Source organism: Sceloporus undulatus, unplaced genomic scaffold (genome assembly GCF_019175285.1).
Source record: "Sceloporus undulatus isolate JIND9_A2432 ecotype Alabama unplaced genomic scaffold, SceUnd_v1.1 scaffold_22, whole genome shotgun sequence".
NCBI lineage: Eukaryota > Metazoa > Chordata > Lepidosauria > Squamata > Phrynosomatidae > Sceloporus > Sceloporus undulatus.
In genome coordinates, this window is record NW_024802944.1 from 1,154,200 (window position 1) to 1,170,881 (window position 16,682).

The following is a 16,682-nucleotide window of genomic DNA, read 5'->3' on the forward strand; positions in this document are numbered from 1 at the left end:
TCAGTTTACATAAACCAAGACTTCTTGTTTAGGATTTTATTTCTCCTTTATGCATAATCGCTACTTTCCTTTCCCTACTCTTGATATCTGATGGTGACCCTGTGAGTTTTCTAGACAAGGAATACTCTAGAGGTGATTTTGCCAGTTTCTTCATCTGAAATATAGCCTACAGCACCTGATATTAAGAAAGGAAAACTAATCTCCACAGAAGAGCTATAAGAATTCATCCTAGATAACAAGGAAATTGAAATAATCAAGGAATTTTCATATCTTGGATCAGATATTGGTCAAAATGGAGTTGACAGCCAAGAAATTAGAAGAACACAAGTGGAAAATGCAGCTATGAAGAAACTGGGCAGAATCCTAAAGTGTAAAGATATAATTCTGAATACGAAAGTGAGGATTTTTCTAGCCATTCTGTTCCTCCTCATCATCTACAGATGTGAGAAAGCCAACAGAAAGAAAATAAATTCATCTGAGATGTTGTGCTGGAGAAGAGTGCTGAGGATGCCATCGATAGCCAAGAGGAAAAAGAAATGGATTCTAGAACAGATTAAGCCTGAGCTCTCCATAGAAACAAAGGCCCGTTACAAACGGGCACCCTAGCACGGACTGAGTCCGTACTAGGGTTAGAAAGGGGCGTCTCTTCCAGATGCCCCTAACCCTAGTACGGACTGAGTCCGTAGAAATGGCGGCGGCCATTCCACATGGCCGCCGCCATCTTGACATAGCGGACGCACTGCATCCGCATGTCGCGCCCCAGAAATGACGCTGTGAGTGCACGCTTCAGCACTTGTGCCATCTCTTCTGGGGCACAGGAAGGAGCACAATTTTCGCGTTCCTTCTTTGCAGCGTCCGGGAACCGCGCCGTTTGGCTGCTGCAGTTTCCAGATGCTGTAACCGGCGGCGGCAGCAGACCGCTGCTTTTCAGTGGTCTGTAACCCGCCTATGATGACTAAATTGAGGTTGTTGTACTTTGGCTTACACAGCATGAAAAGGCATGAATCAGTGGAAAAGACAATAATGCCAGCAAAAGTAGAGGGCAGTAGAAAGAGAGGAAGGCCACATACCAAACGGCTGGACTCAATAATAGGGGCATGAGCCTTCAAGATGTGAGCAGAGTAGTGGAGAACAGGGGGTCTTGGAGATGTTTCATCCACAGGATCACCATGAGTCAAGGCCAGCTCTAGGGCAGTTAACAACAACATACTTTTAGTATTCTTCTTCAGAAATAATTACACAGACAGAAATCAGCTTAAACACATAGACTGCAAGGGTACAATACCATATACACAGAGTTGCCTAGGAATCAGCCACGCTGAACACACTGAGAAACACACATGAGATCTTGCAGTTACGCACCGCAGTCCTAAGCAGTTTTACTTGCAAGTGGGACCTATTAGATTTAATAGGTCTTATTTCCATGTAAATACTTTTAGAAATTCAACTTTAGGATCTGAACGCTAATGTTCTATAAAGGAAATTCTCTATTATTTTTTCCGATTAATTTATTGTTTCTAGTTAAGATGTTGGAAGTGCTATTATATCAGGTTACTGCAGTTTCTCCAGTTATCCCGTCTAATCTGTTGCACGATTCCCTTAATGGGATTGAGGCCTTCATTTAAAGCAGCTATATAGGAATAGCAGCATAGCTGCTTTGTGATTCAGGCTGTGACGTAATAAGAGAGCATAGTTACCAAAAGGTGTTTAGTGTAGCACAGCATGTATTTAGTGAAACATGTGCCCAGTCAGCTGAGTTGGATTTTGAAGCAGCTATGAAGTACCCCCTCGTCCCTTTAATCAATGATCTAACATTTCCTGTCCTTTTCTTTTGGTTTTGCTTGCCTTTTGGGTTACTACTGATCCTACTGATTTTCTGGTTTCGGCGTCTTCTAAATGAAGGTAAGCCTTGCTGCAAGAGATGTGCTTGTGTATTAAGGTATTAGCATTCTTTTTAAAGCAATTGTAGTGTAAAACTATTTTTAGCTTCATCCTGATTATCTTGGAGTGAAGCTCAGTACTCTTCTTGTGTGCTGTTAGAAATTTAAGACAGTTTGAAAGTTAATTACTATTATGCATACTATTGTAATAAGTGCTGTGTCTTACTTATTAAATCTTTCTTGCACAAAAGTCTTAAAGCCAGAAAATTTCTTAAAACAGGATTTATCAAACAATTTTACTCTCCTTTCCTGATCAAGTTGCATAAATCCATGATTATTGAATATATTGTGCCTCCTGAATAATCCCATCAATTCTTCTTCCCTTGCCCTGGAAGGTAAAAAATACAATCAAAATGTAGTATCTAATAATTGTTTCCCTTTCATGAAACCACAAACCATTTGCTATAGGCAACTTAACCATAAATCCAGCCCTGTGTGCAATGGCTTCTGTACAGTTTAATATGATTAGCAATCAATTTGAAACCTGTATTTATAATTTATATACTTTTATTAGGTGAATGTACCAGCTGACTGAACAGGGTCAATTCATGGAACTAAAGGGGGGGGATTTGTTTAAATTTCTACAGCAAGTTCCTTCTGTCTGTTTCATATTATCTTATTTTCACACCTAATCCTGAACTGTGTGGAGCATAGGAGTCAGAAACAAACACAAGTGCCATGTTATACTTGAAATTGTCTTCTTTCCAGGTTTTTTAGGTTTAAAGTGTCAATGGTTTATGGATCAGGACTAAAGAAGTATAGTACAGTATTGGGTTTAGTAGAGTCATGTCTCTTTTGGAACTATCTGTCCTCTGACAGGAGAAAACCCCAACAACTATGTCTGTGCTGTACTTGAGAAACATTTTGCTCTCTCCTTCACTGTGGGCTAGCCATTTAAATAGGAATGTAGTGTGATGGCTTGCTTGCATAAGAATGCAGTGTTTCCTTACTATTACATTTATTTAGCTTTGTATTTCATGTTGTTGGCTTTTAAAAATCCACGTGTTAGCACTGAACAATTCATATGAACAGCCTTGAGACTGCCACACCTTATGGAGGTCATGTAATGTTCTAGCTGTCCTTGAGCTTTAACTTCGCCATCCCTCACCATTTTCTGTGCTGGCTGCTACATTTTGTTACATTTGTATCCTACTTTTCCTTCAGTTATTTCAAGGCCCTGTATATGCCCATATTCATCCCTAATTCGTCCTCACTGTATCCCTGGCTGGACAAGCTCTCCATGTGAGTTTTACTGTTCATTGTAGGCTTGAACCTGGATCTCTCAAGCCCCAGTCTTGACACTCTAGCCACAACAACACATCATCTTTCAGTGATACTGCAATCCAACATGATCTGGAGGATCACACTCTCCCCATCCCTACCCTGTGCTAACAGTAGGAAGGTAGTTTGCAAAATTAGCAAAGAGGAGGAGGGATATGGCGCTTTTTAGTGTTAAATACCAAAGGCATACTAGGTTTGTTTCTTTAGGCTGCTGCCAAACTGCAGAATTAATGCAGTTTGACACCATTTTAACTGTCATCTCTCTATTTGTTGTGACACTAGAGCTCTTGGACAGGCTAAATATCCCACAAAACTACAATCCCAGAATTCCATAGCACTGAGTTATGGAAGTTACAGCAGTGTCAAACTGCATTGATTCTGCAGTGTGGATGCAATGTCCGCTAAAGGATTTACCACTCTATTGTCCTGTTGATGCAAATTTCCCGAAACAAAGACTATTTATAACTATGGCATTTCTAGTCAAATCATATCAAGTTCTATCAAGGGGTAGCAAACTTGGACACCCACTAGTTACCAATTGCATAAGTAAAATACATATCCTCTTTGATCTGAAACATTCCAGCAGGTTTCAGGGTCAGGAGAAGACACATTAGCAGAAATTGTTTTGGGATGGAACTGCTGCTATTTGAATTATATTAACTTTTGTAATATATGAAGAGTGGAATTGACATCCATGTGCCACAATATCAAAACAATTTTTTTTCTGCGTGCTTCCTAATACATAGACCTTTTCTTCAGTATATATAACTGAGACTGCAATCCAAACACCACTTTTCTCTAGAGGTAAGCCCTTCTGAGCATAACTAAGGGGCAAAATAGACTGGTGGAAGGGGCAGTTTGAAACAGCCTCTTCTGAAGCTGAATTGGGGCCGCATCAACTACATATTGTGGCCCCAATCCACCTTGAAGCTGCCTAAAAAAAGGAGTGGCAAATAGCTGGCTTCATGATGCTCCAGTCATGTGTGGCATATAAATGATGCTCCGGTGGTGCGTGGTGTCTAAATGCTGTGCTGCTGGAACATTGTGAAGCCACCCCCCCATATAAATGACTGGACAGCTTCCAACTGGCCTGGGAGTGTGCGATGTATAAATGCTCCCAATACCAGGAAGGCAGCGAAATGGGTAGTCTGTTTCACCCTTAACTAGCCTAGGAGAGTTAATGTGGTGTAGTGGTTTCAGCATAGGAATAAGATTTAGGAGATTGGGCTTGATTCCCTGCTCAGCCATGGAAACCCACTGGGTGACCTTAAGTGGGTCACCATAAGTTGAAATGACTTAAAGGCACACAACAACAAGAAGCATTAATGAACTCAGTAAGACTGAAGAACAGAAAATGAACAACATTTCCACTTGAAAAACAAAGTCAAGAACTAGGGTTTTTGTTTTGTTTTTTGCAATATGGAGAGCTGTTGACAATATTGCTAGCAATTTATATAAACCATATATTTGTAATTGAAGAAAAGTGTGTTGAAGAAATAAATTTCATGACACACACACACGCACGCACAAACACACACACATGTATGCGGAGATCAGAAGTCTAATTCACCTGTTAACCCCTTAAATGGATATCCAGAGGGGTAATTCTGTCATTTTACAAATGCATTTGATGCATTTCTGCAACCAAAACTTCACATTTACTTTTCACAAAGGAGCCAGATCCAGCAGTTGCAGTTTCTGAACTCTAGCTAAAAATATCCATCTGCCTTCTAGCATTTTGCTATTCCATATTGTTGTTGTTGTTGTGTGCCTTTAAGTTGTTTCCAATTTATGGCAATTGTAAGGTGACCCTATCATAAGGTTTTCTTGGCATGTTTCTTAAGAGAGGGTTTACCATTGCCATCCTCTGAGACTGAGAAAATGCGGCTGGCTGGCCCAAGGTCACCCAATGGGTTTAGATAGCTGAGCTGGGGTTCAAACTCTGGTTTCCCAGTACAGCAAACTGGATCCTTACTTCTTCCATGTTATTTTGTCATAAAAATGATCCATGCCTATAACTTTTTTTCAGATCAAAGACTTATTGTTAAAAAGATAAAGATGCCACCCTCTGATAATACTGATGGAAACGCTGACCTCCAAACTGAAAATGAATCCAGAGGAAGTAACAGCCAAAACAATACTCTGAAAAGAGCCTCAAAAAGTGGCATGAGGATGACTCCACCTGTGAAACAAATAGGCCCTAAACCTTCCTATCTGAGTTCCAAGGAGGCAGTCCAGGGGAAAGGCCTATCTGCCATAATTTCAGACAAATTAGACCAGTCTATAAAACAGTATTGCTCTGAGAAAAATTCTTTGTATAACACATTGATGGTAAGTAGAATAGGCTATACTAATTGTTGGATGACTGTTACAACTCCTTATCTCAATCCTGCTCTCCATGTTACCTAGATAAATAATACTTTGAGAAGTTAACAAATTAATCTTTTCCATGTAAAGGAATAATAGATGTAAGACTAGTGCTTTACATCTAATTGAAACTTGTGAGCTTGTGTGTTATATAATTATGAACCAGAGAGGATTATGGGAGTTTTCATAGAGTTGCCAATCTGAAAGCTGGGGACAATTTCTGTACCTTTAATCATTGTGTAGAAGAGGTAATTTCAGCAGGTATTGCTTATCATACAATACCCCCTGAAATTCTCTCTCCTACACAAATATTAAAGGTACAAGGATCCTCTCCAGTTTTCACCCTGGGATCTATTTTAATCATGTTGTAAATAATACTGATATTTACCGTAATTCTCTTCTAACTCAATATTTTAATTATCTTATTTTTTAAAACCAGTGCATGCTGCTTTGGATCCCATTTTGTCAGAATGGCAGGATATAAGTGCAATAAACAAACAAGCAAATCCTAGGTTTTCAACTTTTCTCTCTTCACATTATTGTTGTAGTTTTGGTCTCTCTCTTTATCATAAGTATTTTTGCTATAGGACTGTAACAAAAGAGGGAGTTGCTAAAAGCTCTTTAACTTTCCTTCCTTTAATCTGTTGAACCTTGAATACTTGCTAAGACTCCACACTGGTGTTGGAAAAGTTTTAAAATTCCAATTACAACTCTTTGGAAAGGGCCCTCAATGCAGCAGGCCTTCTTCTGGTCCAAGGGAAATAGAGGAGCAGATGTGTTGGATAGTACTCAAGACATGGTGCCCAGTCATTTATTTTGCTTCACTCTGATAGTGCTCAGTAAAGTCTGAGGCAATAGTAGGAAAAGTCAAAGACCACAACACATGTCGATTGATTTAGTCTAGAAAGCCACAGCCTTGAGTTTGCAAGTGCTGAGCTAGGCTGTTAATATCAGAGTGTCGTGTAAGTCATAGGGTTCATATAATTCAAATCTGACTTGATAGCAATCAGCAACAAAACAGCAGACTCAAAAATAATCACATGGAAAATGATTTTGTTGCACTAATTGTTTTAATTTTGTGAATACTGGTGAAAAAAATGGGAGACATATATAATTCCTAAGAGTATATCTTACTGAGATGTTATTCTCTCTTAGCTGCTGTGTGTTCTGCTGATCTCTCTCCTCTTCAGCCTTCTCAGTCAGTTGCTTGAGATCTCCAATGTCCTGCGAATCCAGCGTCTGCCTTCATCACTGTTTATCCGTATATATCGATTCTTTACCTGGCTGGGTGAAAAGCCTATGAACATCATGATTTCTCTAAAGCAAGGAATCTCTGCTCTGTCACCTTCCATCATGAGAAAGAAAGAGAAAAAGGACTTCTGGGACTAATGATATCAGAGGGGGGAAATTAAAATGCAGTGACTCCACCAAACAAAGGAAGAGTGTTGCATTCTTGTAATTATCACTCACTTGACAATAGATTACTGGGATGTGCTTCACTGCCATTAACTCAGATGGTCAGGTTTGAACAGGGGAAAGTTGCATCTAATAATAATAATAATAATAATAATAATAATAATAATAATTTATATTCCTCCTTTTCCCAAGGGAATCAATATATGTCAGATTTTTCCATATCCCAAACAAGTGGTAGAACCAAAACCATAACATCTTATCTGATGCTTTATTTCAGATAAATATATCAAAATACATTGTTTTATTACATAGGTGGGTAAACTGCAGCCTTTTAGATATTGTAGGACTGTACCTTCCAGTATTCCTTATCTTTGGCAATATTGGCTTGGGTTGCTGGGACTTTCAGGCCAACATTTTTACTTACCCTCTATTCTGTCTTGGTATTCCTGTCAGCCTAACAATCATCTTTATTACTTTGAATAAAGAGTATTCTGATCCCCTCTGGTTAGAACAATTAAGACAATAAGTTCCTCCTACTAGTTTAATGTTAACTTTTTCAAAGAGTATGTGAAGAAATGATATCACATTGAATGTTTTCTCCTTTACAGCTATGTGTTTTAATTTTTTTAATCCCACAGTACAGCTGTGTATGAGTAGCTTCTTCCCCCTCCCAGTGCCAATCAAGAAGGTACAGTTGATGTGAAGCTAGGCTGCAGAACTTGTTGCCTTCCAGATGTTGCTGCACTACAACTTTCATAATGATGATGATAATGATGATGCCGACGATTTCTTACCTGTCTCTCCCGCATGGATTGAGATGGGGAACAACAACAAATAAAAAACGAACAACATCAATTAAAACACATTAATTAAACCATGCAGCAGTTTAAAAGGTCAAATAAGAAATTCAATTTTAAACAGCCCACATTTAAAATTCAGCATCTAAATTCACAATTTAAAGATTGTCTGGATAAGCCTGTTGGAAAAGACTGATCTTCAATACTGTTTTCAATTCAGAGAGCATATTCAGCTGTCAAATCTCTTTTGGCATGCCACAGTCTAGGTGCAGCTGAAGAAAAAGTCCTCTGGCTGATACTTGCCAATTTAGGTCCAAGACAAACAGCAGAAATAATCCAGTTTGAGACTGCTTTGACTGCACTGGCTCAGGGCTAGGGAATGTGGGGAATTGTAGTTTGCTGTGGCACCAGAGTGCTCTCTGACAGGGAAGGCTAAACAACTCACAAAACCACAGTTCCCAGAATTCCCTAGCACTGAGCTAGGGCAGTTAAAGCGGACTCAAGCTGAATAATTTCTGCAGTGTGTTTTGGACCTTTGTCCTGATCCTCATGATTATTCCTGTTCACTTACTTGGAGAGATGGGACATTTAATGTAGCCTATAGAGTAAATGTCTGCTAGAGAACCTGAGCATATGGGGTGGATTACATGGGAGAAGGAGGCAATCATCAGCCTAATTGGCATAATGTGATGAATGATGATGAGAGCTGTAGTTCCAAAACATTGAGAGAGCCATGGTTTCCCCAGCTGTTTTTAAAGCATCTATTGCTCTACCCAACATTCTTGATAAGATCTCTTTGTAGGAATACTTGAGTCATCTAAAGGACATTTTAGTATGATTTTTAAAGCAAGTCATTTTGAATCACTTTCTTAGCACTTGCATGCAATAACAGCTGTTCTTCAGATGTTCTGGACTGCAGTCTCTGACCATTTGCCTTGCTGGCTTGATCTTATGTTATATGCAGAACATGTATATAGAGTTAAATCTTGAAACATTTGGGGGACATCAAGGAGCCCTACCCTGACCACCTTGAATCTGGAAGACATGCAGCATTTGTATTTGTTTCTTCATGGCTACAGGAGTACAAGTGAGCCATAGACCTAATGATACTTGGGTTGTCTTGTGTTTTGCTTTTGCTTTTGTTTGTTTTTAAAAATGCAACAAAATCCCTTGTTTTCTTTTCTTAGAGGTAATGATAAGATAGTGTTATGTCTGTATGGACAGTAACATGGAACATTTTAAATCATGAACTGTAATGAATATCTACAGTGAGTCTGCCAATTAATGTTAACACTGTGTACCGATACAATGCATTATGACTGCGCCTGAGAAGGGAAGTGTCTGAGCCCGTCACTCTTCTCTTCCAATCAATTAAGAAATTAACAATGTTATCGCAATAGTTTAGATGCTGTTTTGAATGTTGAATTGTTATGTTCTTATTGTGATAGCTATTATTTACTATGTGCTATAATTTCTTTCCCAGGTACTGTACTCTAATTGGTATAGGTTGAGTGTCCCTGAAAAGCTTGGGACCAGAGGTGTTTTCAATTTTGGCTTTTCAAATATTTGTATTTGCATATACATACATAATGAGATATTTTGGAGATGGGAGCCAAGTCTAAACACAAAATTCATGTTTGTTTCATGTATACATATAGCTTGAAGGTAATTTTATTCAATATTTTAAATAGTTTTGTACATGAAGCAAAGTTTATGTACACTGAATCACCAGAAAGCAAAGGTGTCACTATCTCAGCCATCCATAAACAATAGTTTGGGTGTTTGGAATATTCCAGAATGTTGGATAAAGGAGATTAAACTTGTAAAAGTCAGATAAAAATAGTAGTCCAATATATTTGATTAATATGAAAAATTTCCACTTCACATACTACCTCACTAAATCTGTTAGGCTAAGTACATAGAAAGCTAGATATATTTACAGCCTATTCAAACAGTTACAACTGAAACACTTTAAGCTGTCCTTAAAAGCCTTCTGAACATCCAGCCATGTTATCTAGAATTGTGAAAATGTTAACAAAGATGTGATGCTGTAACAGCTATAATTATCTAATGAAAAATTAGTTATTTCTTGAGAGTTGCACTAGATATTAAATAAAATGTATTTTCCGGCATTGCATTTCATTCAGCTATACTCCATGATGTCTGTTGCTTTCTCTTAAATCTGACTGCTCTTCCTGAAGGTGGTTCTGATGGCAGATGTAAAGTGATGACCAAGAATTCTTCCAAATGACTGACGCATGGCCTAAATGGCCATAAGTTATGTCTGAAGGATGGACTTGTGTTTTCCTAAGTGTTAATAGGACTTAACTTCATAGTAGACATGAATAGGACTGTGATGAGAATGGGAAAGTCTTTTTTTTTTTTTGCTTTCTTTAGCAGTATTTTTTTTAAATGCCAAGTTCTTCCCATCATTAATATGAAGAAATAGAGAAAAACTAGCAAATTCTTCAAAAAACAAAGATCCTTCCCATAAGTACTAACTAAATTGAATTGGTACAACTATTCCCATGCAGATATTTAAGATAAGAAGTTTTGGGGTGGGGAGAGAATGTGGCAATCATCATTAAGCACTAACATGACAGAGATTAAATTCAAGCTTTAAAAAATATTTATATTTATTAGTTTCACATGAAATATTATAAACTAGCATGTAACAATTAAGGTAACAAGAAATGCATAAACAAGCACTGAACATAACAGAGAATAAAAAGTAAAAAGGAGTAAATAAGGAGGCTAACAGAGAGGATTATAGGGATGAGGTCTACAGCAAAGGACTGTAATGATACTTCAAGCTGCATTAACGTTTCTTACATGAACAAATCTTTGTTATGGTTTACTCAAATTCCTTGTTCACATTGGAGCAAGCGTTCTAGTTCTGAAAGGCTAACTTTTAATAATGGGCACTGCTTGTTCATTAAAGCTGAAGAGCTCTTCGAATCTGCACTCATTTCCCTGACCTTTGGTATACATTTGAACTGAATCCCCGTTGTGGCTTTGAATAACAGGCAAGCATTTTGGAGAGATTTGAATCTCTTGACCTTTCCTTTTAACATCCCATTAACCAACTGGTTAGGTAGCATCTTCCTGAAGGCAGCAAGCTAGAATAGGGGTCACAGGACAGGCTGCCATAGCTATGTTCTCCTCCATTTTGCCACTCCTCCCCTCAGTCTGCTCTCAGGAGGGAATTGCCTCATTCAGCCTAAGCATGCGGACAATGATCCTTTTTTTCCCCATCCACATAGGGTTCTGACTGTGAAGGCAAAGGTGTCTGACTCTTCTTGGGATGTATCCACACTGGACAATTATGGCAGTTTCAAAACACTTTCATTGCTATGGTTCTGTCCTATTGAATCTGGCATTTGTCAGTTACTTAGGTGACTTCAAAATCAGCATGGTGTAGTGTTGGACTATGACTGTGGACAGTGTTTAGCTTCCCACTTGGCTATGGAAACACATTGAGTGACCTTGGGCAAGTCATGCTCTCTTAGCCTCCGAGGAAGGCAAAGACAAACCTGCTCGGAAGAAACCTTGTCAAGAAAACCCCATGATAATTTTGCCTTAGGGTTGTCATCAGTCAGAAACTACTGGAAGGTACACAACAACAATTACTGAGGTAGAACTATCTCCCAAAGAGTGCTGTTGCACTAACTTGAATGATACCCCTTAGCTCCCTTTAGTAGAGAATGTTAAGGCCTTCCTCAACATCCAATGATTCTTTAAGATGAAGCCATGTGTAGTGAGGTAGATATAGAAGGAGAGAGAGCTAGAAGGGCTAATGGGGACCAGGTGGAGAAACAGGTGGAGAAGGGGAAAGAGGCAGAGCAAGAGGTGGTACAAGAGGAGGAGCAAGGGGCAGTCTCAGGGGGGATAAAAGGAGAGGGGCAGAGTTGCGCGGGGAGAGGACTGACGTGGAAGAGGAGGTTGGGGAGTGGCGGCCATGAGAGGGAGAGAGACCATAAGGAGAAGCCCTCAGAGGGAAGGGACTCCAGCCTCACTTCAAAGGAGGTCAGGGGGCCAAGGGCGAGGACCACACGAGGAGGAATCCCCAGGAGGAAGGGGACTTTACGTACCCAGAGGCTGAGGAGTGGATGCAGCCAAGGGAAGGAGCCCTAGAGGGTCAGTGGTGGGATTCGAAAGGAGAAAAGTGGGAAGCAGGCCCTATTCCTCGGGAACGAGAGAAGGCGGAAGTAGAGCCACTGGAAAAGCACTCGGGAGGCAGACGGGCTCGACAAGAAGGACAAAGGCCCCTCTTCCCAGAGGCACCCCAGCCCTGAAGAAGCTTTCTGGGACAGAAGGCAAAAGGGTGGGGACTCGGACTTTGAGTTGTTGTGTTTGGAGAACTCTGTTGGAAGTTTGCATTAAATTTATTGTTATTGCTGCACCTGGAGTGTAAGGTTGTTGCGCACGTGGGACTTCTGTGTGCCAAAGTCATGTGTTTGCCCCAACATGCAACCAGCCCCGCCCACACCATGATAGGTAAGTTGGTAACTACTACAATTGCTCCATGTAGGTAGGCCATTGGAGTTCAACTCTCTTTGGAAAGTGATTCAGAGCAGAGGTAAAACCATTAGGCCATTGAAATCCACAAACACCTGGACCAGCTCAACAGAAAAGAAGAAACTGTGAAAGTAAACAAGGTTTGCCTACCAGTCCTGAAAAATACAAAATATCAAAACTCAAGACAAGCAAAATGAGCACCACCCAAACTCAAGGGGTTTCCCTGCAAGACAATGGATAACCAATTAAATAGAAACAAATCCCCTTCACAACACACCTCCAGCTGCACCATTCAATACTGTACAACACACAACATTCTTCTATCACAAACCATTTGTGTTTCAAGGAAGTCTTCCCACAATATCAAAGGATCTCATACAAACGCTAAATCATTTTATTAAGGCACACCTTTCCATGGAGTACATCCCACTCTATCACTTGAATTTAATGATGTAGCCTGTAATCTAGGGAGGTTTATGCCGTAATAAAATCTGTTATGCTTTTAAAATGCAACAAGACTTTTTATGGATTATGCAATGGATCAGGAGTCCTCAACACTGTAGAAATACTGCAATTTGACACCGCTTCTGGTGCTGTTGCTCCATCCTATGGAATCCTGGTACTGTATTTGTAATTTTACAAAGTATTTAGCCTTCTCTGTCAAAGAGAGCTGGTGCTTTGCAACACAACAAATCCCAGAGTTCTGTAGGATGGAACCATGAATGTGGTGTCAAACTGCATTATTTCTACAGTGTAGATATACCCTTTGATCCCCCTTTAACTATCATGGCTATATCCTATGGAACCATGGAGGTGATAGTTTAAGAACTAGAGTTCATTGGCTGAGAATTTTAAATGTGCTTCCCTAAACTGCAAATCCCAGGATTCTATACAATGTTCCCATGCCCGTTAAAGTGGTATCTTAGCACTGTACCTTGCATATATAACTAAAACCTGGTTAAATGAAAAGGTCTGTGTCTACTTGACCTAAGTTATACCTACCAGTTTTCCAGGTGCAGCAGCAGGCATGATCTGATAGGTAGAGAAGAAGAGTTACAGTGATTGATCATGAGTCCACTCCAGTATTGAAGTACCTTGTCCTTCTCTAAGATTTGAGTGTATACACCTGGCAACAGAGAAACAAGACAGGATGGGGATCTTGTTGGTGTACCATCTATCCGACTGCTCAACTGTCTTGCTGCCAGAGCTATTAGAGGTGATCTTGGAGATGGTGTTAATCTCCCCCAAATTTACTGTATTGAGGGATTTTCAGATTTTCTTCCACAATGAAGAACCTTCATTAGGGCCAGCTCAAGATTTATTGCCTTCCATAGCAACTGTGGGCCTGTAAGGCCAATATCTGGCCTTACAGGAATCTGACTGACCACAGGTTAAGGACCATTTTAGAACCTACTTTGCAGCAGACAGGGCAGCAAAGAAACAATTCTTTTCTGCTTCTATTACATCAGCTCAATCTCATCCAGCACAGCTGTTCTGAGTAGTTAAAGGGTTATTACATCCTAGACCCCAGACTGCTGAAGAAGTGCTGTGACGAATTTGATAAATACTTTGGAGAGAAAATTGCTCAGATTCTTTCTAAGTTGGACCCCACACTGAAGACAGAGTCTGGGGGAAGTAATTGTTTCACATAGCATCCAGTGTTTGAAATTAGCAAACACAGACAGTGTTAAAGAGCGTTTTCAGATTGTTTTATCTTTGTAATGTTTTAATTGGTTTTCATTGCCTCGGGAACCCTGGTAGACTGGGAGGTGATGAAGACATACTCTAAAAGAATATTAAAAATGCGTAGCATGAATGGAACCAAACGAAGTTATGCACCCTGGGAAATTCTTACATAAAAAAGAAAAATGAACGGTCTGTCACTCAGTTACTTGCCATTTTCTTTTTTAGAAACAGACATAAGGCTTAGAAAAGAGATCCGGCATTCTCCTTCACCGGAGAAGTCCTGGGCAACAGGCCAACCCCACTTTGGAATCAACTTCCATCTGCTGCTCCCCAGTGTTTCCAAATGTCTCTTGAAATCCTAGTTCTATAGCAACCAGACAAACTTCTGAAAGTAGCCAGGAAAAAAGGAAGAAGATTTGGTTTAGATTTTTTCTTTTCTCTCCAGTCACATTCCTTTACTTTTTGGAGAATAAGGCGGAGGGAAGGGAGAAAGGAAAAAGACATGTGGAAGCACCTTTCAGACTGATTTTCGTGAATACAAACCCACTTCTGACTGTGGGGTTCTGGGAGCTGTTGTCCAAAAATTAAGTTTACCCACATGGACGCTTAATACATAATAATAATAATAATAATTTAGTTATACCCCACTCTTCAGCCAAAAGGCTATCAGAGCAGCTTACAAATTGTTAATTAGGCCCCACAACAAACTCCAACTCCCAGAATTCCATAGCCTTGAGCCAGGGCAGTTAAAGTGGTGCAAAACCGGGTTATTTTTCCAGTGTGGATGCAGCCTTGGACATCACTTTAAGTGCTGCAGCTCCACACTATGGGATCCTGGGATTTGTAGTTTATTATTATTATTATTTCATTTTCTTATATCCCGCCTTTCTCCCAAAAGAGGGACTCAAGGTGGCGAACAAGTATAAAACAATACAGTTCCAAAACAATAAAAGATATCAACATATGTAAACATAAAATAAAAAAAACAATTAAACAAGTTTAAGGATTAAAACAGTTATAAATTAAAATCTATTAAATACAAACCATTAAAAATTGTATAGCCCAGCATTAAATAAATAAATAATAAATTTAATTTGAAAAAAATCAATCCTTCTCAGTTTAATAGTTTAACGCGCTACAAATCCCAGGATGCTGTAGGATGGAGCCATGGCACTTAAAGTAGGGTCACACTGCATCAGTCCAGAGAAGCCCCCTGTCTGTGTCCAACACTCAACCAGTTCACAGCTAGAGAGCTCTAAACCAGGGCTCCACTTGCTCTGCTGGCACCCCAAACTACTCTAGCATTCCACAGCAGCGAACCATGGCAGTTAAAGCGGGATCAAACCCGGATTAGTGCTGCAGTGCGGGTGCACCCTCTGCCTTCCCTTCCCTCTCCTCTCCAGACTCCGCCTTTCTAGGCTCCTCTTTGGTTCCAGAGTGCTCCGCCTTCTTCTCTCCGGCTCCATTCAAACGCTGCCTTTCTTTCTGTAAGGAGTGGAAGCGATCCGAAGCGAGAGAGGCGCCTCTGCCTGGGCTCTTCTGCCGGGATCGGAGCCGGTAAGGCGCCGGGGGGAAGGGCAGCCCCTTTGTCCTTCTTTTGGGGGGAAGGATGGTCCTGGAAAGGCAAAGAGGGATGGAGAGGTATGGCTCCTCCGGACCCAGCCTTCGTCTCCCTGCCTGCCTTGAAAGCCTTGTCCTTGCCGGGAAGAAGAGTGGGTCCAGATTGGGAGGACCAAAGGGGAAACACCCGGTTGTCCTCATTTTCCCGGAGCTGTCCTCCATTTCAAGCTCCTCCTCATTTGGAGTAGGACTCCGAAGCATGAATTTATCTGAGCTTTTCTGTGGTCACGTCCTCCGTTTTCTTGGAAAGTCCTACATTTTTGCAGGTCCTCCTTTCGTGTTAGGGCGTCAGTCACCCTGGGGCTGGTTCTTCCAAGCCAGCCCCCCTCCCAGGCTGGCCAGAGGTCCTCCTTTTCCCGGACACGTCCTCCATCTTCAGCCTTCTCTCCAGGAGAAATTACAAAAGCGCTTCCATTTGGAGCAGGACCAAGAATCATAGGTTTAGATGAGGGCTTTGAGCTTGGCTTAGGTGTCCTACGTTTTCCTGGAACGTCCTACATTTTGTGGGGCCTTGTCCTCCTTTGCGGTGAGGGCCACCTTAGGGAGGAGACCCACATCCTAAAAAATGTATCCCCCCATCTTCATCCAACTGATTCTGGTCCCTGCAGTCTTATTAAATGGGAACGAATCTAGTCCTGTGGCTGGCATTCTGGCTCCTGCAAAAGAGGGACTGTGTCCCTTTCAGGTGCCTGGAATAGGAGAGATGGATAGCCTTTTTAAAAATGAACATCTAGAGCAGTGGTTTCCAAACTTTGGCCATCCAGATGTTTTGGCTTTTGGCTTCCAGAATTCCTGACTGTTGTCCAAGCTGGCTGAGGCTTCTGGGATCTAGAGTCCAAAACAGCTGGAGAACCAAAGGTACTGTTCTAGAAGTACTTGAGCCATTGGAGGAGGAAGGCACTGCAGGGGTGTACCTACTGCAAAATGTGGGCATTGCCCTCAAATAAGAATTCTGCCCTCCATGAAATGTTTCCTTCACTGTCACTCAGAGGACTGCCATTAGCTTCAGAGGAGTGTAAGGGCAACCCGACCAAGCCTCCCAACAAAAGCTGCCAGC

The 16,682-nt window shown here is 40.7% G+C and overlaps 1 protein-coding gene across 2 annotated transcripts; it reads left to right on the forward strand.

The window, feature by feature from the left end:
* The first annotated feature begins 1,686 nt into the window (after positions 1-1,686).
* On the forward strand, positions 1,687-6,987 carry LOC121917513. Of its 2 annotated transcripts, none has more exons than XM_042443545.1 (3): positions 1,687-1,902; positions 5,251-5,552; positions 6,744-6,987. In XM_042443545.1, exons 1-3 carry the CDS (start codon positions 1,776-1,778, stop codon positions 6,975-6,977), a joined length of 663 nt encoding a protein of 220 aa, XP_042299479.1. In that variant the 5' UTR covers positions 1,687-1,775; the 3' UTR covers positions 6,978-6,987. The 2 variants fall into 2 exon arrangements, with proteins under 2 accessions (XP_042299479.1, XP_042299480.1); XM_042443546.1 differs by having other exon boundaries at positions 1,694-1,902; positions 6,779-6,946.
* The last annotated feature ends 9,695 nt before the right edge of the window (positions 6,988-16,682 follow it).

What these genes read in the sequence shown, in the direction of transcription:
- LOC121917513 (XM_042443545.1), top strand. Translation starts at nt 1,776, where the DNA reads ATGAAGTACCCCCTCGTCCCTTTAATCAATGATCTAACATTTCCTGTC. An exon ending in TCGGCGTCTTCTAAATGAAG is followed by an intron (nt 1,903 to 5,250) that starts GTAAGCCTTGCT and finishes ACTTTTTTTCAG; the next exon opens with ATCAAAGACTTATTGTTAAA. An exon ending in CTTTGTATAACACATTGATG is followed by an intron (nt 5,553 to 6,743) that starts GTAAGTAGAATA and finishes ATTCTCTCTTAG; the next exon opens with CTGCTGTGTGTTCTGCTGAT.